Here is a 25,816-nt window from a genome sequence, read left to right on the forward strand (position 1 = left end):
GCGGAAGACTCAGCCTCTGCTGACCATATCACCCCCCCAACACTGGGCCAACAACGACAAGAGGGGGGACAGGATGGCTTATCATAAGATCTCAGGAAAAAACATCCTGTCCGAAAACAAAATAGCATCCCGGAAAACGCCCTGGAGTTTTATACCAGAAACCTAAGTCTAGAACCCCCTCGGAGGATCAAAAGACAAGAGAATTCCTAAAAGTCTAGCAACAGCCGATGGTAATAAACCAGAAGCCAAAACCCAGGAGCTACTGCAAAATCTGGAGCAGGGTACTCCACATAAAACCCCAGATTCCAAAAGAGAAAACTAGAATCAGAAAGAGGTTCGCTGGAAGACACAGCTCCTAAGAACCGGATTCACTCAAGAAGATGGAATAGGAAAGAAATCCTTCTTCCTGAACAAAAAGGAGAGAATTTAACAGTCCCACACAAACAGGGGCACTATAAGTTCTGCATAAGTCAGAGAAACCAATTAGGATGGAATCCCCCCCTCCTTATTGTCCATACCCCAACAGTGGAAGAAATTATACCCACAGGGTATCATGACCCAAAAGTCACCCGCAACTTCCCAAAGACAAAATCAAGAGACATCCCAAATAAGCCTACCTCCGAAGTTTAGGACTCCTAGATCCATTAGATACCTCAGCGTTCATCCAGGATAAAGCTTAAAGACAGGTCCAGCCTGTACTCTAGTATAGGGTGAACTCTAAGTGCATGGCCTAGAAGCTAGAAAGACTCCCACCTTTGTGTAAAGGGAAGGAACAGACTTAACTAGTACCCAAAACAGGTGCTGCCTGTCATCCAGGATACCACACAGCCATAAAAACATTTAAGGGCTAACAGAAATCTCAAATTCCAGTAATGCTAGAAAAACTGAGATAAACATACTAAGGAATATAAGCTACTGGCTTACAAAAAAAAAAAAAAAGTCTCAAATTATTGGGGGACCAGCACCCCGACAGAGAACTAAATGCTTTCCACCGGAAGTCTCCAACAATCTCGACCAATTAAGTCGATAGTCTCAAAAATATAACAATCCAGAGCTCTAAAAACTGAAAACTATCCTAAAACAGAATAGAATGTAAAAAGAAAAATAGGAAAACGCCCAAACATGTTAACTGAAAAAAGGGAGTGTGTAAACACCAGGTCCAGCCTGTCCCACACACAATCCCCCATAGAGCTCGGAACTCTGATTCCAATAAAATAATAAAACAAAATGTAAATCAAGATGCTAAGGAATAGGAACACCAATCCTTTCTACTCGTCTATTCAAGATTGTTATCTGATTTAGAGTACAGATTCAACTGACGGATCGGTACTGGGAACCTCTAACATCGCCAACACTTCTCTCAGAAGTAAACGCAGGTGACCCAATCTAAATCTAAACTCTATGCTCTCTGCAGTCGGAGATTCAAATCCACAGACTCCAACCCTGGAGGTTCTACCTCTGATGCCGCAGAGGAAAACGCATCCCCAGAGGAATGATCGGACACAATCGTCATTTTACACGACGGTCCCTGGTCAGGAGAACCTGGATTGACCCTTCGCTTGCACGCAGCAGGAAGAGGTAGCATCTCTAAGGCCGTAGAGATAGCCATGCGGAACTGCGTAGTAACCTCTGGTGGAAACAACCTCCTCACAGGTGAAGGGGGAGCGGAAATCGGGAAAACTGCATATGTAGGAACAGAAGCATCTAGGGAACACGGCTCACTTGATTCAGAATCCTCAGAGGCGGATGGCTCAGCAGTCTCCAACAACCCAACATTGGTTGAGAACATCCTATAGCAGCATACGGAACATAATTGAGAGGGCTGGGTTACCCGGGCCTTCTTTACAATATACACAGGTATCAAATTCTGTCTCGGAGGGATACCCCTCTAATATATCAGAATCCTCCATAACTCTTCTAAGATATATTATCAAAAGAAAAAAGCAACTGGTACCTTATACCCCCCAATGGCTGGGGCACTCACCACCTCCTATGACCCAGACAGGTAGAGAAGACACTCCTCTCCGCAGACACCCAGTCAGGAATCGGGAAGAAACTCTACCACTCCCTGTCACATAGTGCTCATGCAGGACCGCCCCTGCTAAGAAAAGGCATGCCAGGTCAATAAAAACTGTGCAGCTCTAAAAACAAAAGTAAGTTCCGTATCAGCCAAAGAGCCCAAACGTTCTTACACAGTCAAAATCATAAACAGGATTACAAAATCCCCACTGTTCAATAACCCCCTCAGGGGATATTAATCCTTGATTCCATAAAGATAAATGAGACCCTGTCTTCTATCGTTAACATGAGATAAAAATAAAACTATCTTACCGGAATCTATGCTGTGGAACAGCGACACAGTCCTTCAAGTTTGACAGATTGTAGCAGCTTAGGGAGCTGTAAATATGAGTCTGGATGGCTTCACAGAAAGACTCCCCCTGCCTCTCCAGACTTTCATCAATGCTCTCACTGAGAAGCTAACAAGACTATTTAAAACTCCAGTCCCATATTGAAGGGTACTACAACCTTTAAGAGACTACTCCGAATCTTCCGACACTTCTCTGCCATCCTCCTGTGACGAAAAGGCAAAGCATGACTGGGGAATGAGGGAGGTGGGGGAGGTATTTGGGCCTTTGGCTGGGGTGTCTTTGCCTCCTCCTGGTGGCCGGGTTCTGTATTCCCACAATTAATAAATGCAGCTTTGGACTCTCCCTGTATTTAGAAGGAAACCATGAACATTACAGTATCTGTAACACCAACAACAAACAGACCCAGTGGCAAGAACTTTTATTTTATAATTGCCAATTTAAATGTATACATTGTAATTTTATGTAAATATGTGTTAGTGGCTTGTAAATCAATAACTAAACATTAAAGAATCATATCTCAAAAAGCATAACAACATACACTGCAGCATATTCATTTTAAGTGTGTGAACTGTATGAGATAATTATAGTAATCAAAATGAAGTAACTTGTTCTGTTTTAAGACCTAGATTTTCTTATGCTATAATCATATAAAGCTGTGCTGAACCAAAATGATGGGAGCAGTGGAAGAAAATAATTCAAAGTTCAAGCAACTTGGGCATGCAGACAAGACAGGAGAAAAAAACCCACTAAATAAAAGCACTGTAGTTTAATATGATTTAAAAAAAAAAAAATGATAAAGAAAAAAAAACATAATGGAAAATATATATATTCAACTGCAGTGTTTACCTCTTTATTCCTCCATAAGCCACATTGAGCAGATTGTCCAACCTGCAAAACACATTTAGCAGATTGTTCAGTCTTGGGGCATTTTGCCTCCATAGTCAGAACAGTTCCAGTTTATGGTCTATAAAAATGCATAAGTACTCATGTAGAGCAAAACCCCTCAGGAATGATAGTGTGTATGTTTAAAATGAGCCTATCTACATGTAATTTTCAAAATTACCAAGAGACATTTTAATGCTAAATTATACTGAATCTTAGTTTCAAATACACTGTGTGAGGTCTAGGGAAGTGGCACATATACAAAACATTACAACTTGAAAACTACTTTATGGGCTACAGTGTCTCAATGTATGCATACAAAAAGGGATAGCGTGCAGTTAGACATTTGTTACTATCTTGATAAAGTATACCAACCCAAATTTTTAACTCATCACTATTACATCCCGTGACAACATGAAAAAAATAAACAACTTTACATTTTAGTGCAACATAGTCTATTTAAATAATAATATTAATAATACTGTGTTGGCTCTAAAGGACAATAATAATAATACTGTGTTGGCTCTGGAGGACATTTGAAAAGGTGCCTTCCTTTAATGAAAATACATCAATTTATTGATAATATGTTGATATCTATTTTGTTTATCAGTTTCAACAAAGTAAATCTATTTTGACTATAAACCATATTGAGAAACACATGAAAGTAGACATTCTAAATAACCCTGACCAATTTGCAAGTTATTTCCAATATGAACCATTAAATTTATAAACTAGAAATATCTCAATTAATATTTGTGTCTATGATTAAATATATTAGATATAAAGTGTTATCTAATCATACCAAGTTTAATGATCTGTTCTGTATTAATTGAGAGCAAAAGTGATACATACAACTTGCAGCCTTAAAAAGTAAACCGATTACTGGGGTAAACAGAGTCTGTACTAGGAAAAAACACATTTATATATCTTACTTGATAAATTAATGTCTATCATGGTAGTTTGAGTCCATGAGCTGTTACATATGGGATATACATTCCTACCAGGAGGAGGTAAAGATTCTCAAACCTCAAAAGCCTATAAAATATCTAATTTTGACGTATAGCCAAGAGGAGAGGTGGTAAGAACGCGTAAAAGTCAAAAAATGAGGAGCAGAATTTTTTTTTTTTTTTTTTAAATGATGTGCTTTAAACAAAAAACAACCCCAAAACGGATGGGGCCTCGTGGTCTCTCGCCACCATGAAAGAAAATAATTTATCAGGTAGGATATAAAACATAAAAAAAAAAAGACTTAGAACTCTTGGACCAAAGTAAACCCATAAAAAAGAATATGAGTAGAAAATAAACTGAAACATTGAAAGAATTGCAGAATAACACTGAAAAAGTAGTGAAACCGGCAGACAAGGGTGGGGGGATTGTCATAATGGACAAAAATTATTATATTGAAGAAGCCAATAGAATATTGCAAGATAAAACAACTTACATCAAACTCAAACAGAATCCCTTAAAGCAACATGAACTAAAACTAGGAAATCTACTTATGGAAGCAAAAAAGGAAGGTATAATTAATTAATCAGAATTAATTTTTTTTATATACAACACATCCTAAAACTCCAACTTTTTATTTCCTGCCAAAAATCCATAAAGATCTCAAAAAACCTCCCGGCCGCCCCATAATTTCTGAGATAGGATCTCTTACCTCAGGCCTATCCCAGTATGTGGATTTTTTCTTGCAAAAATACAATATTATATTACCAGCATATTTACGAGATTCTACACATTTTTTTAAATAAAATTAAAGATTTAGACTGGCATGATAATTATATTTTGGCAACATGCGACGTGAATTCTTTGTACACTAACATCTCACATCAGATAGGAAAGGAGGCAAAAAAATAATTTTTAGACAAAGATAGAGATTTACCTAATGTACAAAATAGATTAATTTTAGAATGTATTAGTTTTATATTGCAGAACAACAGTTTTTTATTTAACAATGAGGTATTCTTACAGACTAAGGGAACTGCAATGGGCACAAGGTTCGCCCCCAGTTATGCTAACTTATTTATGGGCCACTTCGAAGACATTTATATTTATAATGGCCCCTGGGAGGCAAACCTTGTGCTCTATTGCAGATTCATAGATGATATTTTCATTGTGTGGCGTGGAGACGTCAAACTATTGAATATATTTTTGACAGACTTTAACACTAACAGTTTGGGTATATCCTTTACTCATGAATACAGTTGTGAGAAATTAAAATTTTCTAGATATCGAAATAGAAATCATTGAAAATCAGATACACACTAAAACTCACTTTAAAGCAAATGATGCTAACAATTATATACACTCAGCAAGTTGCCATTTGGATCAATGAAAACATAATATTCCAAAAAGTCAATACATGAGAATGAAAAAGAATTGTTCCTCGATGGAGAGCTATCATTCACAATCCCAAATATTGACTGCAAGATTTGTAGAAAAAGGTTATGATAATAACCAAATAGTAAAAGTACAACAAGAGGTGGCTAAAATATATAGAAACACACTATTATCAACAAAAAAGAAACGAAATGTTAACACCTCCAATTGTAATGAATTGTTTGCGCCTTTTATTACTGAGTTTAGCTCAGAACACTATGAAGTAAAAAAAAATCCTGAGAAAACACTGGCATTTGATCAAACAAGACCATATACTGGGAAATAAAGTAAAACCTCAGCCTGATATTTTTAAAAAGGCCAAAAACTTGAGTATACTATCCCCTAGTAAGTACAAATAAAAAAAAGCATAACTCAACCTATAGAGACATTAAGGGAGAAAAATTAAATGGCTTCCATCCATGTAACACATGTAAGTCATGCAAATACAGCCACAAAATAAAAGAAATAACATCACACAACACTGGCTTCATATTTAAAATTAATCAATTAATTAGATGTTCTGATAGAAACATAATTTATTGTATTAAATGTTCATGTGATTTTTTCTATTTTGGACAGACAAGCAGGATTCTAAGGGATAGAATCCGTGATCATATACTAAAAATAGAACATGGATCTTCAGAAACTAAGCTATATGCCCATTTTAAAGAGATACATGGATGTAGTCTAAAGGACTTTAAATATTGGGGTATCAAACAAATAAATCTAGGGACTAGGGGAGGAAATATTAATACTGTGTTATTAAAGAAAGAAGCAGAATTTATATTTAACTTTAAGACCCTCCACCCATATGGCCTCCATTCAGAAATGGATTTAAGCATGCTGTTCTAATACAAATGTGACAAGAATACAAATGTATATGCTCCAATTAAAACTACAGTATTTAAAACAAATAATTCATTTTCAAACAAATATTAATATATTTTTTATAAATTGAAGAATATCAATAGAGTAGCAAATACATTATGGTTTATTATTCATTTTTTCCTATTCAATTTATTAATATTTATCATGCTATCTACAAAATAAAATTTTGATATTTCTATTCACTAATACAATATTAGTTTAATAATACACATATTAACCTTTTTATATACACTTAAATACAATTCTTTAGCATTTATGTATTTTTTATATATTTTTACATATTATATGGAATTTTATAATTATTATCTTTTTATTTTTAAATATTTTTAAACGTTTTTTTTAAACGTTTTAAACTGATTTTTTTATATCTTGTGCATATGAGATTATGATTCCACAGCTCCCCCTATTAAAATTACTTATATTGCATGTATTACAACTGTTCCGATCAGCCAATAGAATGCAAGCTCAATCTGATTGGATCAGCCAATCGGATTGAACTTCAATCTGATTGGCTGATTCAATCAGATTTTTCCTACCTTAATTCCGATTGGCTGATAGAATCCTATCAGCCAATCGGAATTGAAGGGACGCCATCTTGGATGACGTCCCTTAAAGGAACCTTCATTCGTCGTTAGTCGTCAGGAAGAAGAGGATGGCTCCGCGTCGGCTCGTCTAAAGATGGCTCCGCTCCGGATGGATTAAGATTGAAGACGCCGCATGGATGGATGAAGACTTCTATCGGATGGAAGACTTCTTCAGCGCCCCTTGGATGATGACTTCTTCCGCTACGGATCTCCTCTTTGGTTCCATCGGTGGTCGACTGGCTGAAGACGGCTCAAGGTAGGATAATCTTCAGGGGGGTAGTGTTAGGTTTATTTAAGGGGGGTTTGGGTTAGATTAGGGGTATGTGGGTGGTGGGTTTTAATGTTGGGGGGGGGGGTTATATTTTTATTTTACAGGCAAAAACAAAATTTATGCTTACCTGAAATTTATTTCTCTTGTGGTGTATCCAGTCCAAGGATTCATCCATTACTTGTGGGATATTCTCCTTCCCAACAGGAAGCTGCAAGAGGATCACCCACAGCAGAGCTGTCTATATAGCTCCTCCCCTAACTGCCACTTTCAGTCATTCGACCGAAGACGAGCAAGAGAAAGGAGAAATTACAGAGTGCAGTGGTGACTGTAGTTTAAAAATGAAAAACACCTGCCTTAAAATGACAGGGTGGGCCGTGGACTGGATACACCACAAGAGAAATAAATTTATCAAATAAGAATAAATGTTGTTTTCTCTTGTAAGGTGTATCCAGTCCACGGATTCATCCATTACTTGTGGGATACCAATACCAAAGCTATAGGACACGGATGAAGGGAGGGACAAGGCAGGCACTTAAACAGAAGAGTTAATCTATAAGGAAATAGAGAAGGCGTCACATAGCATAATTCCGTACAATGTATCAGAATATAAATTGTAGCTCAGATGCACTCACGTGTATGAAAGCACCAAGATGTGGTGCAGGCTAGGCAAACCGGAACCTCAGAGTTGTCCGGTAAACTCTCCTCTTAGGCAAAGACTCCCAGAAGCCAGAAAATGGTATTCACCAAACAGGCTATGTAGTCAGGAAGGCACCGTTCTGCCTCCAGCAGTAGTAAAAAAATGATCAAGCGTTTAATCTCCATGCAGTCAGTCTCAGAGAAATTAGATTTGGATGATGGAAAGGACCTTGAATTAGAAGGTCTTGTCTCAGAGGCAGAGTCCATGGTGGAAAGGATGACATGTCCACCAGATCTGCATACCAGGTCCTGCGTGGCCACACAGGCGCTATCAGAATCACCGATGCTCTCTCCTGTCTGATTTTGGCAATCAGTCGGGGGGAGCAGAGGAAACGGTGGAAACACATAAGCCAGGTTGAAGAACCAAGGAGCTGCTAGAGCATCTATCAGCGTCGCTTCTGGGTCCCTGGACCTGGATCCGTAACAAGGAAGCTTGGCGTTCTGGCGAGACGCCATGAGATCCAGTTCTGGTTTGCCCCAATGATGGACCAATTGAGCAAACACCTCCGGATGGAGCTCCCACTCCCCCGGATGAAAAGTCTGAGGACTTAGAAAATCCGCCTCCCAGTTCTCTACGCCCGGGATATGGATCGCTGATAGGTGGCAAGAGCGAGTCTCTGCCCAGCGAATTATCTTGGAGACTTCTGACATCGCTAGGGAACTCCTGGTTCCCCCTTGATGGTTGATGTAAGCCACAGTCGTGATGTTGTCTTACTGAAATCTGATGAACCTCAGTGTTGCTAACTGAGGCCAAGCTAGAAGAGCATTGAATATCTCTCTTAACTCCAGAAAATTTATTGGGAGGAGTTTCTCCTCCTGAGTCCATGAACCCTGAGCCTTCAGGGAGTTCCAGACTGTACCCCAACCAAGAAGGCTGGCATCTGTTGTTACAATCGTCCAATCTGGCCTGCGAAAGGTAATACCCTTGGACAGGTGGACCCGAGATAACCACCAGAGAAGAGAATCTCTGGTTTCCTGATCCAGATTTAGTAGAGGGGACAAATCTGTGTAATCCCCATTCCACTGACTGAGCATGCATAATTGCAGCGGTCTGAGATGCAGGCGCGCAAATGGCACTATGTCCATCGCCGCTACCATTAAGCCGATTACTTCCATGCACTGAGCCACCGCAGGGCGCGGAATGGAGTGAAGAACACGGCAAGCATTTAGAAGTTTTGATAACCTGGACTCCGTCAGGTAAATTTTCATTTCTACAGAATCTATAAGAGTCCCTAGGAAGGAAACTCTTGTGAGAGGAGATAGAGAACTCCTTTCTTCGTTCACTTTCCACCCATGCGACCTCAGAAATGCCAGAACTATCTCTGTATGAGACTTGGCAATTTGAAAGCTTGACGCCCGTATCAGGATGTCGTCTAGATAAGGAGCCACCGCTATGTCTTGCGGTCTTAGAACCGCCAGAAGTGAGCCCAGAACCTTTGCAAAAATTCTCGGGGCTGTAGCCAACCCGAAGGGAAGAGCTACAAATTGGTAATGCCTGTCTAGAAAGGCAAACCTTAGGAACCGATGATGATTCTTGTGAATCGGAATGTGAAGGTAGGCATCCTTTAAGTCCACTGTGGTCATGTACTGACCCTCTTGGATCATGGGTAAGATGGTCCGAATAGTTTCCATCTTGAAAGATGGGACTCTGAGGAATTTGTTTAAGATCTTTAGATCCAAAATTGGTCTGAAGGTTCCCTCTTTTTTGGGAACCACAAACAGATTTGAATAAAAACCCTGTCCTTGTTCCGTCTGCGGAACTGGATGGATCACTCCCATTACTAGGAGGTCTTGCACGCAGCGTAGGAATGCCTCTTTCTTTATCTGGTTTGCAGATAATCTTGAAAGGTGAAATCTCCCTTGTGGAGGAGAAGCTTTGAAGTCCAGAAGATATCCCTGAGATATGATCTCCAACGCCCAGGGATCCTGAACATCTCTTGCCCACGCCTGGGCGAAGAGAGAAAGTCTGCCCCCTACTAGATCCGTTGCCGGATAGGGGGCCGTTCTTTCATGCTGTCTTGGAGGCAGCAGCAGGCTTTCTGGCCTGCTTGCCCTTGTTCCAGGACTGGTTAGATTTCCAGGCCTGCTTGGATTGAGCAAAAGTTCCTTCTTGTTTTGAAGCAGAGGAAGTTGATGCTGCACCTGCCTTGAAATTTCGAAAGGCATGAAAATTAGACTGTTTGGCCCTTGATTTGGCCCTGTCCTGAGGAAGGGTATGACCCTTACCTCCAGTAATGTCAGCAATAAGATCTTTCAAACCAGGCCCGAATAAGGTCTGCCCCTTGAAAGGAATATTGAGTAATTTAGACTTTGAAGTCACGTCAGCTGACCAGGATTTAAACCATAGCGCCCTACGCGCCTGGATGGCGAATCCAGAATTCTTAGCCGTTAGTTTAGTCAAATAAACAATGGCATCAGAAACAAAAGAGTTAGCTAGCTTAAGCGTTCTAAGCTTGTCAATGATTTCAGTCAATGGAGCTGTATGGATGGCCTCTTCCAGGGCCTCAAACCAGAACGCCGCCGCAGCAGTGACAGGCGCAATGCATGCAAGGGGCTGTAAAATAAAACCTTGTTGAATAAACATTTTCTTAAGGTAACCTTCTAATTTTTTATCCATTGGATCTGAAAAAGCACAACTGTCCTCAACCGGGATAGTGGTACGCTTTGCTAAAATAGAAACTGCTCCCTCCACCTTAGGGACCGCCTGCCATAAGTCCCGTGTAGTGGCGTCTATTGGAAACATTTTTCTAAATATAGGAGGGGGGGGGGGGGGGGGAAACGTCACACCGGGTCTTTCCCACTCCTTACTAATAATTTCTGTAAACCTTTTAGGTATTGGAAAAACATCAGTACACACCGGCACTGCATAGTATTTATCCAGTCTACACAATTTCTCTGGCACTGCAATTGTGTCACAGTCATTCAGAGCAGCTAACACCTCCCCAAGCAATACACGGAGGTTCTCAAGCTTAAATTTAAAATTAGAAATACCTGAATCAGGTTTCCCCGAGTCAGAGATGTCACCCACAGACTGAAGCTCTCCGTCCTCAGGTTCTGCATATTGTGACGCAGTATCAGACATGGCTCTTACAGCATCTGGGCGCTTTGTATCTCGTCTAACTCCAGAGCTATCGCGCTTGCCTCTAAATTCAGGCAATCTGGCTAATACCGCTGACAGGGTATTATCCATGATCGCAGCCATGTCCTGCAAAGTAATCGCTATGGGCGTCCCTGATGTACTTGGCGCCATATTAGCGTGAGTCCCTTGAGCAGGAGGCAAAGGGTCCGACACGTGGGGAGAGTTAGTCGGCATAACTTCCCCCTCGACAGAACCCTCTGGTGACAATTCTTTTATAGATAAAGACTGATCTTTACTGTTTAAGGTGAAATCAGTACATTTAGTACACATTCTCCTATGGGGCTCCACCATGGCTTTTAAACATAATGAACAAGTAGTTTCCTCTGTGTCAGACATGTTTGTACAGACTAGCAATGAGACTAGCAAGCTTGGAAAACACTTTAAACCAAGTTAACAAGCAAAACAAATTTTGTCAAAATTTGAAATAACAGTGAAAAAAGGCAGTTACACTAACAAAATTTTTACAACAACAGCTCTACTGTGGCTGTTACCTTCCTCAAACACGACTTTTGAAGCCTTTTGAGCCCTTCAGAGATGTCCTGTATCATGCATAGGGAAGCTGAATGTCTCTGTCTGTAATTTTAGCTGCGCAGAAAAGCCCTAAAATAGGCCCCTCCCACTCATATTACAACAGTGGAAAGCCTCAGGAAACTGTTTCTAGGGAAAAATCAAGCCAGCCATGTGGAAAAAAACTAGGCCCCAATAAGTTTTATCACCAAGCATATATAAAAACGATTAAACATGCCAGGAAACGTTTTATATTGCACTTTTATAAGAATATGTATCTCTGGTAATAAGCCTGATACCAGTCGCTATTAAATCACTGTATTTAGGCTTAACTTACATTAATCCGGTATCAGCAGCATTTTCTAGCAAATTCCATCCCTAGAAAAATGTTATCTGCACATACCTTATTGCAGGAAAACCTGCACGCCATTCCCCCTCTGAAGTTACCTCACTCCTCAAAATATGTGAGAACGGCAGTGGATCTTAGTTACTTCTGCTAAGATCATAGAAAACGCAGGCAGATTCTTCTTCTTCTAAATGCTGCCTGAAATAAAATAGTACACTCCGGTACCATTTAAAAGTAATAAACTTTTGATTGAAGAAAAAAACCTAACTATAATACACCACTCTCCTCTTACTACCTCCATCTTTGTTGAGAGTTGCAAGAGAATGACTGGATATGGCAGTGAGGGGAGGAGCTATATAGCAGCTCTGCTGTGGGTGATCCTCTTGCAACTTCCTGTTGGGAAGGAGAATATCCCACAAGTAATGGATGATCCGTGGACTGGATACACTTAACAAGAGAAAGAAAGCTTCCAATTAGAAACATGTTACTTGGGGAAGAATTAGGATTCCGTTCCTTATTAAGAACAAAAACTAATATAAGCTTAAGATTTACTCTTAGAACTTAATCTTGAAGCAAAAAAACTCCCTTCCCCAGAGTAACAGTTGAAAGTATTGAATCCAATTGTGAACCAAATAATTTATTACCTTGGAAACATAGAAATCTGGATTTTAGAAATCAAATTAGCATTCCAAGATTTAAGTCACAAAGTTCTTCTAGCTAAAATAGCTAAAGACATAGATTTAAAGGGACACTGTACCCAATGTTTTTCTTTTGTAATTCAGAAAGAGCATGCAATTTTAAGCAACTTTCTAATTTACTCCTATTATCAATTTTTCTTCGTTCTCTTGCTATCATTATTTGAAAAAGAAGGCATCTAAGCTTTTTTTTGGTTTCAGTACTCTGGACAGCACTTTTTTATTGGTGGATGAATTTATCCACCAATCAGCAAGGACAACCCAGGTTGTTCACCAAAAATGGGCCGGCATCTAAACTTACATTCTTGCATTTCAAATAAAGATACCAAGAGAATGAAGAAAATTTGATAATAGGAGTAAATTAGAAAGTTGCTTAAAATTCCATGCTCAATCTGAATCACGAAAGAAATTTTTTGGGTACAGTGTCCCTTTAACCTCAATTGTTAACATATCAAAAAATGACATCACAAATGAAATTATTAGCATGTTGAATCAACTTAACAATGCTAAACAAATCATAATCCGATACTTGTTGTGCTAAAGATTCCAACCAAAAAGTTGAAGCAGTTGCAACATCAGCCAAATAAATTGCAGGCCTAAGAAAAGGACCTGAAAATAAAATAATTTTCCTTAGATAAGATACAAGTTTCCCATCTGAAGGATCTTTAAAATAAATACTATTTTCCATACAAATAGTAGTACGTTTAACAAGAGTAGAGATAGCCCCATTAACTTTGGGGATATTTCCCAAAAACTCCAAACTAACTGCTGGCAAAGGATACAATTAAAAAACCTTAAAGAAGGAATAAAAGAAGTCCCAGGCCTATTCCATTCCCTAGTATCAGGAACTGGAAAAAAACCTCTGAAGAAACCACAGGAGGTTAATAAGCAGAATTTAAATGTTAGCTAGTCTTAAAATCAAAAGGACTAGTCTCCTCAATATCCAATATAATCAACACCTTTTCAACAAAGAACGAATGTACTCTATTTAAAAGTAAAAGAGTAGATTTGTTAGTGTCAATATCTGATGAAGGATATTCTGAATGAGATAAATCATCATCAGAGAAGGATAATTCAGTATGTTATTGGTCATTTGAAAATTCATCAACAAAGTGAGAAGTTTAAAAAAAGGCCTTTACATTTTATTAGAAGGCGGAATGGCAGACAAAGTCTTTAGAATAGAATCAGAAAAATATTCTTATAAATTCCTAGGTATATCTTGTTCATTATTTAAAAGAATAGAAATAGATAATGCATTAATACTGATGGACTCTGCATGTAAAAGTTTATCATGATAAACTTAGCTTTGGTAGGACTGAAATCAGTCTTTAGGAATCCAACAGTGTTTTCTGAAACAGGAACAGTTTTTGAGATATCTTGCAAATGTAACAGAAAAAAACAAAATTTATGCTTACCTGATACATTTATTTCTCTTGTGGTGTATCCAGTCCTCAGATTTATTCATTACTTGTGGGATATTCTCCTTCCCAACAGGAAGCTGCAAGAGGATCACCCACAGCAGAGCTGTCTATATAGCTCCTCCCCTAACTGCCACCTCCAGTCATTCGACCGAAGACAAGCAAGAGAAAGGAGAAACTATAGGGTGCAGTGGTGACTGTAGTTTAAAAATAAAAAACACCTGCCTTAAAATGACAGGGCGGGCCGTGGACTGGATACACCACAAGAGAAATAAATTTATCAGGTAAGCATAAATTTTGTTTTCTCTTGTAAGGTGTATCCAGTCCACGGATTCATCCATTACTTGTGGGATACCAATACCAAAGCTATAGGACACGGGTGAAGGGAGGGACAAGGCAGGCGCTTAAAGGGAAGGCACCACTGCCTTTAAGACCTTTCTCCCAAAAAAAGCCTCCGAAGAAGCAAAAGTATCAAATTTGTAGAATTTAGAAAAAGTATGAAGTGAAGACCAAAGTTGCCACCTTACAAATCTGTTCAACAGAAGCCTCATTTTTAAAAGCCCATGTGGAAGCCACCGATCTAGTGGAATGAGCTGTAATTCTTTCAGGAGGCTGCTGGCCAGCAGTCTCATAAGCTAAGAGGATTATACTTCTTAACCAAAAGGAAAGAGAAGTTGCTGAAGCCTTTTGGCCTTTCCTCTGTACAGAGAGGACAACAAACAATGCAGATGTTTGACGAAAATCTTTAGTAGCTTGTAAATAAAACTTTAAAGCACGAAGCACGTCAAGATTATGTAAAAGACGTTCTTTCTTTGAAGAAGGATTAGGAGACAGTGACGGAACAACAATCTCCTGATTGATATTCTTATTAGATACCACCTGAGGAAGAAACCCAGGTTTGGTACGCAAAACTACCTTATCTGCATGGAAGATCAGATAAGGGGAATCACACTGTAAGGCAGATAACTCTGAAACTCTTTGAGCCTAAGAGATAGCTACCAGAAACAGAACTTTCCAAGATAAAAGCTTGATATCTATGGAATGCAGAGGTTCAAACGGAACCCCTTGAAGAACTTTAAGAACTAAATTTAAACTCCATGGTGGAGCAACAGGTTTAAACACAGGCTTGATTCTAACTAAAGCCTGACAAAACGCCTGAACGTCTGGAACATCCGCCAGACGCTTGTGCAAAAGAATAGACAGAGCAGAAATCTGTCCCTTTAAGGAACTAGCTGACAATCCCTTCTCCAATCCTTCTTGGAGAAAAGATAATATTCTGGGAATCCTGACTTTACACCATGAGTAACCCTTGGATTCACACCAATGAAGATATTTACACCATATCTTATGATAAATTTTCCTGGCGACAGGCTTTCGAGCCTGAATTAAGGTATCAATGACCGACTCAGAGAAACCACATTTTGATAAAATCAAGCGTTCAATCTCCAAGCAGTCAGACGCAGAGAAATTTGATTTTAATAGTTGAAAGGACCCTGAAGTAGAAGGTCCTGCCTCAACGGTAGAGTCCATGGTGGAAGGGATGACATGTCCACCAGATCTGCATACCAAGTCCTGCATGGCCACGAAGGTGCTATCAAAATCACCGAAGCTCTCTCCTGCTTGATCTTGGCAATCAGACGAGGGAGCAGAGGAAACGGTGGAAACACATAAGCCAGGTTGAAAGACCAAGGCGCTGCTAGAGCATCTATCAACGCTGCTTTGGGATCCCTGGACCTGGATCCATAACAAGGAAGCTTGGCGTTCTGACGAGACGCCATGAGATCCAGTTCTGGTTTGCCCCAAAGTTGAATCAACTGTGCAAACACCTCCGGATGGAGTTCCCACTCCCCTGGATGAAAAGTCTGTCGACTTAGAAAATCCGCCTCCCAGTTCTCTACTCCTGGGATATGGATAGCTGATAGATGGCAAGAGTGAACCTCTGCCCATAGAATTATTTTTGAAACCTCCAACATTGCTAGGGAACTCCTTGTTCACCCTTGATGGTTGATATAGGCTACAGTCGTGATATTGTCCGACTGAAATCTGATGAACCTGACCGCAGCTAGCTGAGGCCAAGCCTGAAGAGCATTGAATATCGCTCTTAGTTCCAGAATGTTTATCGGAAGGAGTGTCTCCTCCTGAGTCCACAAGCCCTGAGCTTTCAGGGAGTTCCAGACTGCACCCCAGCCCAGAAGGCTGGCATCTGTCGTTACTATTGTCCAATCTGGCCTGCGGAAGGTCATACCCTTGGACAGATGGACCCGAGATAGCCACCAGAGAAGAGAATCCCTGGTCTCTTGATCCAGATTTAGTAGAGGGGACAAATCTGTGTAATCCCCATTCCACTGACTGAGCATGCAGAGTTGCAGCAGTCTGAGATGTAGGCGGGCAAACGGCACTATGTCCATTGCCGCTACCATTAAGCCGATTACTTCCATACACTGAGCCACTGAAGGAAACTCTTGTGAGAGGGGATAGAGAACTCTTTTCTTCATTCACTTTCCACCCATGCGACCTCAGGAATGCCAGAACAATGTCTGTATGGGACATGGCGATTTGAAAATTTGACGCCTGTATTAGAATGTCGTCTACGTAAGGGGCTACTGCTATACCCCGTGGCCTTAGGACCGCTAGGAGTGACCCCAGAACCTTCGTAAAGATTCTTGGTGCCGTAGCTAACCTAAAGGGAAGAGCCACAAACTGGTAATGCCTGTCTAGGAAGGCGAACCTGAGAAACCGATGATCTCTGTGTATCGGAATGTGCAGATGAGCATCCTTTAAGTCCACGGTAGTCATATATTGACCCTCCTGGATCATAGGTAGGATGGTTCAAATAGTCTCCATCTTGAAGGATGGGACCCTGAGAAATTTGTTTAGAATCTTGAGATCTAAGATTGGTCTGAAAGTTCCCTCTTTCTTGGGAACCACAAACAGATTTGAATAGAAGCCTTGCCCCTGTTCCTCCTTTGGAACTGGGTGGATCACTCCCATAACTAGGAGGTCTTGAACACAATGTAAGAATGCCTCTCTCTTTATCTGGTTTGATGATAATTGTGAGAGGTGAAATCTTCCTTTTGGGGAAGAAGCTTTGAAGTCCAGAAGATATCCCTGGAACAAGATTTCCAACGCCCAGGGATCCTGGACATAGAGAAAGTCTGTCCCCTACTAGATCCGTTTCCAGATCGGGGGCTGATCTTTCATGCTGTCTTAGAGGCAGTAGAAGGTTTTTTGGCCTGCTTTCCTTTGTTCCAAGCCTGGTTAGGTCTCGAGACCGGCTTAGACTGGGCAAAATTTCCCTCTTGTTTTGTATTAGAGGAAGTTGAAGCTGCGCCACTCTTGAAGGCACGAAAATTAGGCTGTTTGGTCTTTAATTTTTTGGACCTATCCTAAGGAAGGGCGTGACCTTTTCCTCCAGTAATATCAGAAATGATCTCCTTCAGTCCAGGCCCGAATAGGGTCTGCCTCTTGAAGGGAATGTTGAGAAGCTTAGACTTTGAAGTAACGTCAGCTGACCAGGATTTAAGCCATAGCGCTCTACGCGCCTGAATAGTAAAACCTGAGTTTTTAGCCGTTAGCTTGGTTAAATGAACAACGGCGTCAGAAACAAATGAATTGGCTAGCTTAAGAGCTTCAAGCTTGTCAAGGATATCATCCAATGGGGTTTCTACCTGTAGAGCCTCTTCTAGAGACTCAAACCAGAAGGCCGCAGCAGCAGTGACAGGGGCAATGCATGCAAGGGGCAGGAGAACAAAACCTTGTTGAATAAAAATTTTCTTAAGGTAACCCTCTAATTTTTTGTCCATTGGATCTAGAAAAGCACAACTGTCCAAAACAGGGATAGTTGTACGCTTCGCTAGAGTAGAGACTGCTCCCTCCACCTTAGGGACCATTTGCCACAAGTCCTGTGTAGCGGCATCTATGGGAAACATCTTTTTAAAAACAGGAGGGGGAGAGAACGGTACACCTGGTCTATCCCATTCCCATAGTAATAATTTCTGAAAAACTCTTAGGTATTGGAAAAACATCAGTGTAAACAGGCACTGCGTAGTATTTATCCAATTTACACAATTTCTCTGGGACTATAATGGCGTCACAGTCATCCAGAGTTGTTAAAACCTCCCTGAGCAACATGCGGAGGTGTTCAAGCTTAAATTTAAATGTAGACATATCAGAATCAGGTTGAAGTGTCTTCCCTGAGTCAGAAAAATCACCCACAGATAGCTCTCCTTCCTCGGCTTCTGCACATTGTGAGGGTATATCGGACATAGCTGCTAAAGCGTCAGAGAGCTCTGTATTTGTTCTAGCCCCAGAGCTGTCTCGCTTTCCTTAAAACCCTGGCAGTTTGGACAATACTTCTGTAAGAGTATGATTCATAACTGCCGCCATGTCTTGTAAAGTATACGCAATGGGCGCGCTAGATGTACTTGGCGCCCCTTGAGTGGGAGTTATAGGCTCTGACACGTGGGGAGAGTTAGTCGGCATAACTTCCCCCTTGTCAATTTTCTCTGGTGATAAATCTTTTAAAGCCAGAATATGGTCCTTATAACTTATAGTAAGATCAGTGCATTTGGTACACATTCTAAGAGTGCGTTCCACAATGGCTTCTAAACATAATGAACAAGGAGTTTCCTCTATGTCAGATATGTTTAACAGACTAGTAATGAGACCAGCAAGCTTGGAAAACACTTTAATTAATGTGAAAAAGCAGATTATAAAAAACGGTACTGTGCCTTTAAGGGAAAAAAAACAAACACAAAAACTGCAAAACAGTGAAAAAAGCAGTTAACTATGAAATTTTTACAGTGTATATAATAGACTAAAATAGCATTGCACCCACTTGCAAATGGATGATTAACCCCTCAGGTTCAAAAATGAAGAAAAAAAACCCGGTAAAAACCATTAAAACAGTCACAAGCAAACTGCCACAGCTCTACTGTGGCTCCTACCTTCCCATAAAATGACTTTTGTTGGCACAAAAACCCTTTACAGATGTCCAATATGTCAGGGGACTCCTTCAGGGAAGCTGGATGTCTCAGAATGTAAAAACAACTGCCCAATTAAGAGCGGGAAAATAGGACCCTCCCACCACGCACTCAAAGTCAGAGGGGCCTTAAAAAACTATTCCTAGGAGTAAAATAACAGCCATGTGGAAAACTAGGCCCCAAACAAAGATTTATCACCTCAGTAAAAAACGTTCTTTATATAAATGCAAACGTTTTACATACTAAGCCATAATAGAAAGTAATATGAAAATTACTTTTTACTGCAAGCATGATGCCAGTCGTTTATTAAATCACTGCAATCAGGCTTACCTTAAATATATCAGACACTGACAGCATTTTCTAGTTCTTATCATCCTCTAGAAAATAATATACTGAAGATACCTCAGGGCAGTTAATTCTGCAGGCCGTTCTCCCAGCTGAAGTTTCCTCATACTCTTCAGTTATGTGTGAGAACAGCAGTGGACCTTAGTTACAACCTGCTAAGATCATCAAAAACCTCAGGCAAATTCTTCTTCTAATTTCTGCCTGAGGTAAAAAACAGTACAACGCCGGCACCGTTTAAAAATAAACTTTTGATTGAAGATAAACTACACTAAATTCACCACATCTTTCTAGCTACTTCCCTTGTCGAGAGCTGCAAGAGAATGACTGGAGGTGGCAGTTAGGGGAGGAGCTATATAGACAGCTCTGCTGTGGGTGATCCTCTTGCAGCTTCCTGTTGGGAAGGAGAATATCCCACAAGTAATGGATAAATCCGTGGACTGGATACACCTTACAAGAGAAACAACATATAAAGCAAAATATCAATTTTCTTAAATGACAGTTTCAGGAATGGGAACAAAATGCAAACAAAATAAGCCTCTGAAAACCAGAAGCAGAATGAAATAAAGACTTAAATAATGTCAGAAATCTGGCGCCAAGTACGACGCCCACAACTGACAAAATATTTTTTGGCGCCAAGAACATCTGCAACAAACACGAGCGTCATAGATGAAGCAACTATGTGAAAATTCTCGGCGCCAACTAAGACGCCGGAAATGACGAAAATACGTCAAACGTAATTCTCGCGCCAAAAAAGATGCAATAAATTATAGCATTTTGCGCACCCGCAAGCCTAACAGCCCGCAATTTAGAAAGAAAGTCAATTTGAAAACTCCAGGTAAGTTTTTTTTTTTTATGCATTTCCCAAAATGAAACTGACAGTCTCTGCAAAAACATAATTTATGCTTACCTGATAAATGTATTTCTCTTGTAGTGTATCCAGTCCACGGATCATCCATTACTTGTGGGATATATTCCCTTCTCAACCGGAAGTTGCAAGAGGATCACCCACAGCAGAGCTGCTATATAGCTCCTCCCCTCACATGTCATATCCAGTCATTCGACCGAAACAAAACAAGAAAGGAGAAACCATAGGGTGCAGTGGTGACTGGAGTTTTAATTAAAATTTAGATCTGCCTTAAAAAGACAGGGCGGGCCGTGGACTGGATACACTACAAGAGAAATAAATTTATCAGGTAAGCATAAATTATGTTTTCTCTTGTTAAGTGTATCCAGTCCACGGATCATCCATTACTTGTGGGATACCAATACCAAAGCTAAAGTACACGGATGATGGGAGGGACAAGGCAGGAACTTAACGGAAGGAACCACTGCCTGTAGAACCTTTCTCCCAAAAACAGCCTCCGAAGAAGCAAAAGTGTCAAATTTGTAAAATTTTAAAAAGGTGTGAAGCGAAGACCAAGTCGCAGCCTTGCAAATCTGTTCAACAGTGGCCTCATTCTTAAAGGCCCAGGTGGAAGCCACAGCTCTAGTAGAATGAGCTATAATCCTTTCAGGGGGCTGCTGTCCAGCAGTCTCATAGGCTAAGCGTATTATGCTACGAAGCCAAAAGGAGAGAGAGGTTGCCAAAGCTTTTTGACCTCTCCTCTGTCCAGAGTAAGCGACAAACAGGGAAGAAGTTTGACGAAAATCTTTAGTTGCCTGTAAATAGAACTTCAGGGCACGGACTACGTCCAGATTATGCAAAAGATGTTCCTTCTTTGAAGAAGGATTAGGGCACAATGATGGAACAACAATCTCTTGATTGATATTCCTGTTAGAAACTACCTTAGGTAAAAACCCAGGTTTAGTACGCAGAACTACCTTGTCTGAATGGAAAATCAGATAAGGAGAATCACAATGTAAGACAGATAACTCAGAGACTCTTCGAGCCGAGGAAATAGCCATCAAAAACAGAACTTTCCAAGATAAAAGCTTAATATCAATGGAATGAAGGGGTTTAAACAGAACTCCTTGGAGAACTTTAAGAACCAAGTTTAAGCTCCACGGAGGAGCAACAGTTTTAAACACAGGCTTAATCCTAGCCAAAGCCTGAAAAAAAGCCTGGACGTCTGGAACTTCTGCCAGACGCTTGTGCAAAAGAATAGACAGAGCAGAAATCTGTCCCTTTAACGAACTAGCAGATAAGCCCTTTTCCAAACCCTCTTGTAGAAAGGACAATATCTTAGGAATCCTAACCTTACTCCATGAGTAACTCTTGGATTCGCACCAATATAAGTATTTACGCCATATCTTATGGTAGATTTTTCTGGTAACAGGCTTCCGTGCCTGTATTAAGGTATCAATAACTGAATCTGAGAAGCCACGCTTTGATAGGATCAAGCGTTCAATCTCCATGAAGTCAGCCTCAGAGAAATTAGATTTGGATGGTTGAAAGGACCTTGTATTAGAAGGTCCTGCCTCAGAGGCAGAGACCATGGTGGACAGGACGACATGTCCACTAGGTCTGCATACCAGGTCCTGCGTGGCCACGCAGGCGCTATCAGAATCACTGATGCTCTCTCCTGTTTGATCTTGGCAATCAGTCGAGGCAGCAGCGGAAACGGTGGAAACACATAAGCCATGTTGAAAACCCAAGGGGCTGCTAGAGCATCTATCAGCGCCGCTCCCGGGTCCCTGGACCTGGATCCGTAGCGAAGAAGCTTGGCGTTCTGGCGAGACGCCATGAGATCCAGTTCTGGTTTGCCCCAACGATGAATCAGTTGAGCGAACACCTCCGGATGAAGTTCCCACTCCCCCGGATGAAAAGTCTGGTGACTTAGAAAGTCCGCCTCCCAGTTCTCCACGCCTGGGATGTGGATCGCTGACAGGTGGCAAGAGTGAGACTCTGCCCAACGAATTATCTTTGAGACTTCTAACATCGCTAGGGAACTCCTGGTTCCCCCTTGATGGTTGATGTAAGCCACAGTTGTGATGTTGTCCGACTGAAATCTGATGAACCTCAGTGTTGCTAACTTAGGCCAAGCTAGAAGAGCATTGAATATTGCTCTTAACTCCAGAATATTTATTGGGAGGAGTTTCTCCTCCTGAGTCCACGATCCCTGAGCCTTCAGGGAGTTCCAGACTGCGCCCCAACCTAGAAGGCTGGCATCTGTTGTTACAATCGTCCAATCTGGCCTGCGAAAGGTCATGCCCTTGGACAGATGGACCCGAGAAAACCACCAGAAAAGAGAATCTCTGGTCTCTTGATCCAGATTTAGTAGAGTGGACAAATCTGAGTAATCCCCATTCCACTGACTTAGCATGCATAATTGCAGCGGTCTGAGATGCAGGTGCGCAAATGGCACTATGTCCATTGCCGCTACCATTAAGCCGATTACTTCCATGCACTGAGCCACTGACGGGCGTGGAATGGAATGAAGGACACGGCAAGCATTTAGAAGTTTTGATAACCTGGACTCCGTCAGGTAAATTTTCATCTCTACAGAATCTATAAGAGTCCCTAGGAAGGAGACTCTTGTGAGTGGCGATAGAGAACTCTTTTCCACGTTCACTTTCCACCCATGCGACCTCAGAAATGCCAGAACTATCTCTGTATGAGACTTGGCAATTTGAAAGCTTGACGCCTGTATCAGGATGTCAGCTAGATACAGAGCCACCGCTATGCCTCGCGGTCTTAGAACCGCCAGAAGTGAGCCCAGAACCTTTGTAAAGATTCTCGGGGCCGTAGCCAACCCGAAGGGAAGAGCTACAAACTGGTAATGCCTGTCTAGAAAGGCAAATCTCAGGTACCGATAATGATCCTTGTGAATCGGTATGTGAAGGTAGGCATCCTTTAAGTCCACTGTGGTCATGTACTGACCCTCTTGGATCATGGGTAGGATGGTTCGAATAGTTTCCATTTTGAATGATGGAACTCTTAGGAATTTGTTTAAGATCTTTAGGTCCAAGATTGGTCTGAAGGTTCCCTCTTTCTTGGGAACCACAAACAGATTTGAGTAAAATCCCTGCCCTTGTTCCGTCCGCGGAACAGGGTGGATCACCCCCATTACTAGGAGGTCTTGTACACAGCGTAGGAATGCCTCTTTCTTCATCTGGTTTTCTGATAACCTTGATAGATGGAATCTCCCTCGAGGAGGAGAAGCTTTGAAGTCCAGAAGATATCCCTGAGATATGATCTCCAACGCCCAGGGATCCTGGACATCTCTTGCCCACTGCCCCCCACTAGATCTGTTTCCGGATAGGGGGCCGTTCCTTCATGCTGTCTTGGGGGCAGTAGTAGGTTTTCTGGCCTGCTTGCCCTTGTTCCAGGACTGGTTAGTTTTCCAGGCCTGTCTGTAACGAGCAACAGTTCCTTCCTGTTTTGGAGCGGAGGAAGTTGATGCTGCTCCTGCCTTGAAATTTCGAAAGGCACGAAAATTAGACTGTTTGGCCTTTGATTTGGCCCTGTCCTGAGGAAGGGTATGACCCTTACCTCCAGTAATGTCAGCAATAATTTCTTTCAAACCGGGCCCGAATAAGGTCTGCCCCTTGAAAGGAATATTAAGTAATTTAGATTTAGAAGTCACGTCAGCTGACCAGGATTTAAGCCATAGCGCTCTCCGCGCCTGGATGGCGAATCCGGAGTTCTTAGCCGTTAGTTTAGTCAAATGTACAATGGCATCAGAAACAAATGCATTAGCTAGCTTAAGTGATTTAAGCTTGTCCATAATTTCATCCAATGGAGCTGTGTGAATGGCCTCTTCCAGAGACTCAAACCAGAATGCCGCAGCAGCAGTGACAGGCGCAATGCATGCAAGGGGCTGCAAGATAAAACCTTGTTGAACAAACATTTTCTTAAGGTAACCTTCTAATTTTTTTATCCATTGGATCCGAAAAAGCACAACTATCCTCCACCGGGATAGTGGTACGCTTAGCTAAAGTAGAAACTGCTCCCTCCACCTTAGGGACCGTCTGCCATAAGTCCCGTGTAGTGGCGTCTATTGGAAACATTTTCCTAAATATAGGAGGTGGGGAAAAGGGCACACCGGGTCTATCCTACTACTTGCTAATAATTTCTGTAAGCCTTTTAGGTATAGGGAAAACGTCAGTACACACCGGCACCGCATAGTATCTATCCAGCCTACACAATTTCTCTGGAATTGCAACTGTGTTACAGTCATTCAGAGCAGCTAAAACCTCCCCAAGTAATACACGGAGGTTCTCAAGCTTAAATTTAAAATTAGAGATCTCTGAATCCAGTTTCCCTGGATCAGATCCGTCACCCACAGAATGAAGCTCTCCGTCCTCATGTTCTGCAAACTGTGACGCAGACATGACTCTCACAGCACCAGCGCGCTCTGTCCTAATCACAGAGCTATCGCGCTTGCCTCTCAATTCTGGCAATCTAGATAATACTTCGGACAGAGTATTATTCATGATTGTAGCCATGTCCTGTAAAGTGATTGCTATGGGCGTCTCTGATGTACTTGGCGCCATATTAGCACGCGCCCCCTGAGCGGGAGGCGAAGGTACTGACACGTGAGGAGAGTTAGTCGGCATAACTTCCTCCTCGTCGTCTGGTGATAATTCTTTTATAGATAAAGACTGACCTTTATTATTTAAAGTGAAATCAATACATTTAGTACACATATTCCTATGGGGCTCCACACTGGCCTTCAAACATAATGAACAAACAGATTCATCTGTGTCAGACATGTTTAAACAGACTAGCAATGAGACTAGCAAGCTTGGAAAACACTTTAAAATAAGTTTACAAGCAATATAAAAAAACGCTACTGCGCCTTTAAGAAGCACAAAACCTGTCTCAAGTTGAAATAACAATGAACCAAATCAGTTATACCAACCAAATGTTCACAGTAAATGTATTAAGCTAGCAGAGTATTGCACCCACTTGCAAATGGATGATTAACCCCTTAATACACAAAACGGATAATCAATAGAGAAAAAAACGTTTTTAACACAGTCAAACACACTGTCACAGGTCTGCTGTGACTGATTACCTCCCTCAAAATGACTTTTGAAGTCCTTTGAGCTCTCGAGAGACGTCCTGGATCATGCAGGAAGAAGCAGGAAGACTGAGTCTGAATTTTTACTGCGCAAAAAAGCGCTAAAATAGGCCCCTCCCACTCATTATTAAAACAGTGGGAAGCCTCAGTTAACTGTTTCTATGCAGAAATTAAGTCAGCCATGTGGAAAAAAATTATGCCCCAATAAGTTTTATCATCAATGTACCTTAAAAAACGATTAAACATGCCAGCAAACGTTTTAAAAAATCTTTTTTAAAGAGTATGTATCTCTATTGATAAGCCTGATACCAGTCGCTTCCACTGCATTTAAGGCTTTACTACATTACTT

General features: G+C 41.1%; 1 protein-coding gene across 1 annotated transcript in view; it reads right to left on the reverse strand.

Annotated features, from left to right (window-relative positions):
* ELAVL2 (ELAV like RNA binding protein 2) overlaps positions 1–25,816 on the reverse strand; it is a 657,415-nt gene that overhangs the window by 42,088 nt on the left and 589,511 nt on the right. The window contains exons 6-7 of the mRNA XM_053699996.1: positions 3,734–3,803; positions 3,216–3,257 (exon numbers count right to left, since the gene is read on the reverse strand). Coding sequence (XP_053555971.1) covers positions 3,216–3,257; positions 3,734–3,803 — 112 coding nt within the window. The remainder of the gene's footprint in view (positions 1–3,215; positions 3,258–3,733; positions 3,804–25,816) is intronic.

Source organism: Bombina bombina, chromosome 2 (genome assembly GCF_027579735.1).
Source record: "Bombina bombina isolate aBomBom1 chromosome 2, aBomBom1.pri, whole genome shotgun sequence".
NCBI lineage: Eukaryota > Metazoa > Chordata > Amphibia > Anura > Bombinatoridae > Bombina > Bombina bombina.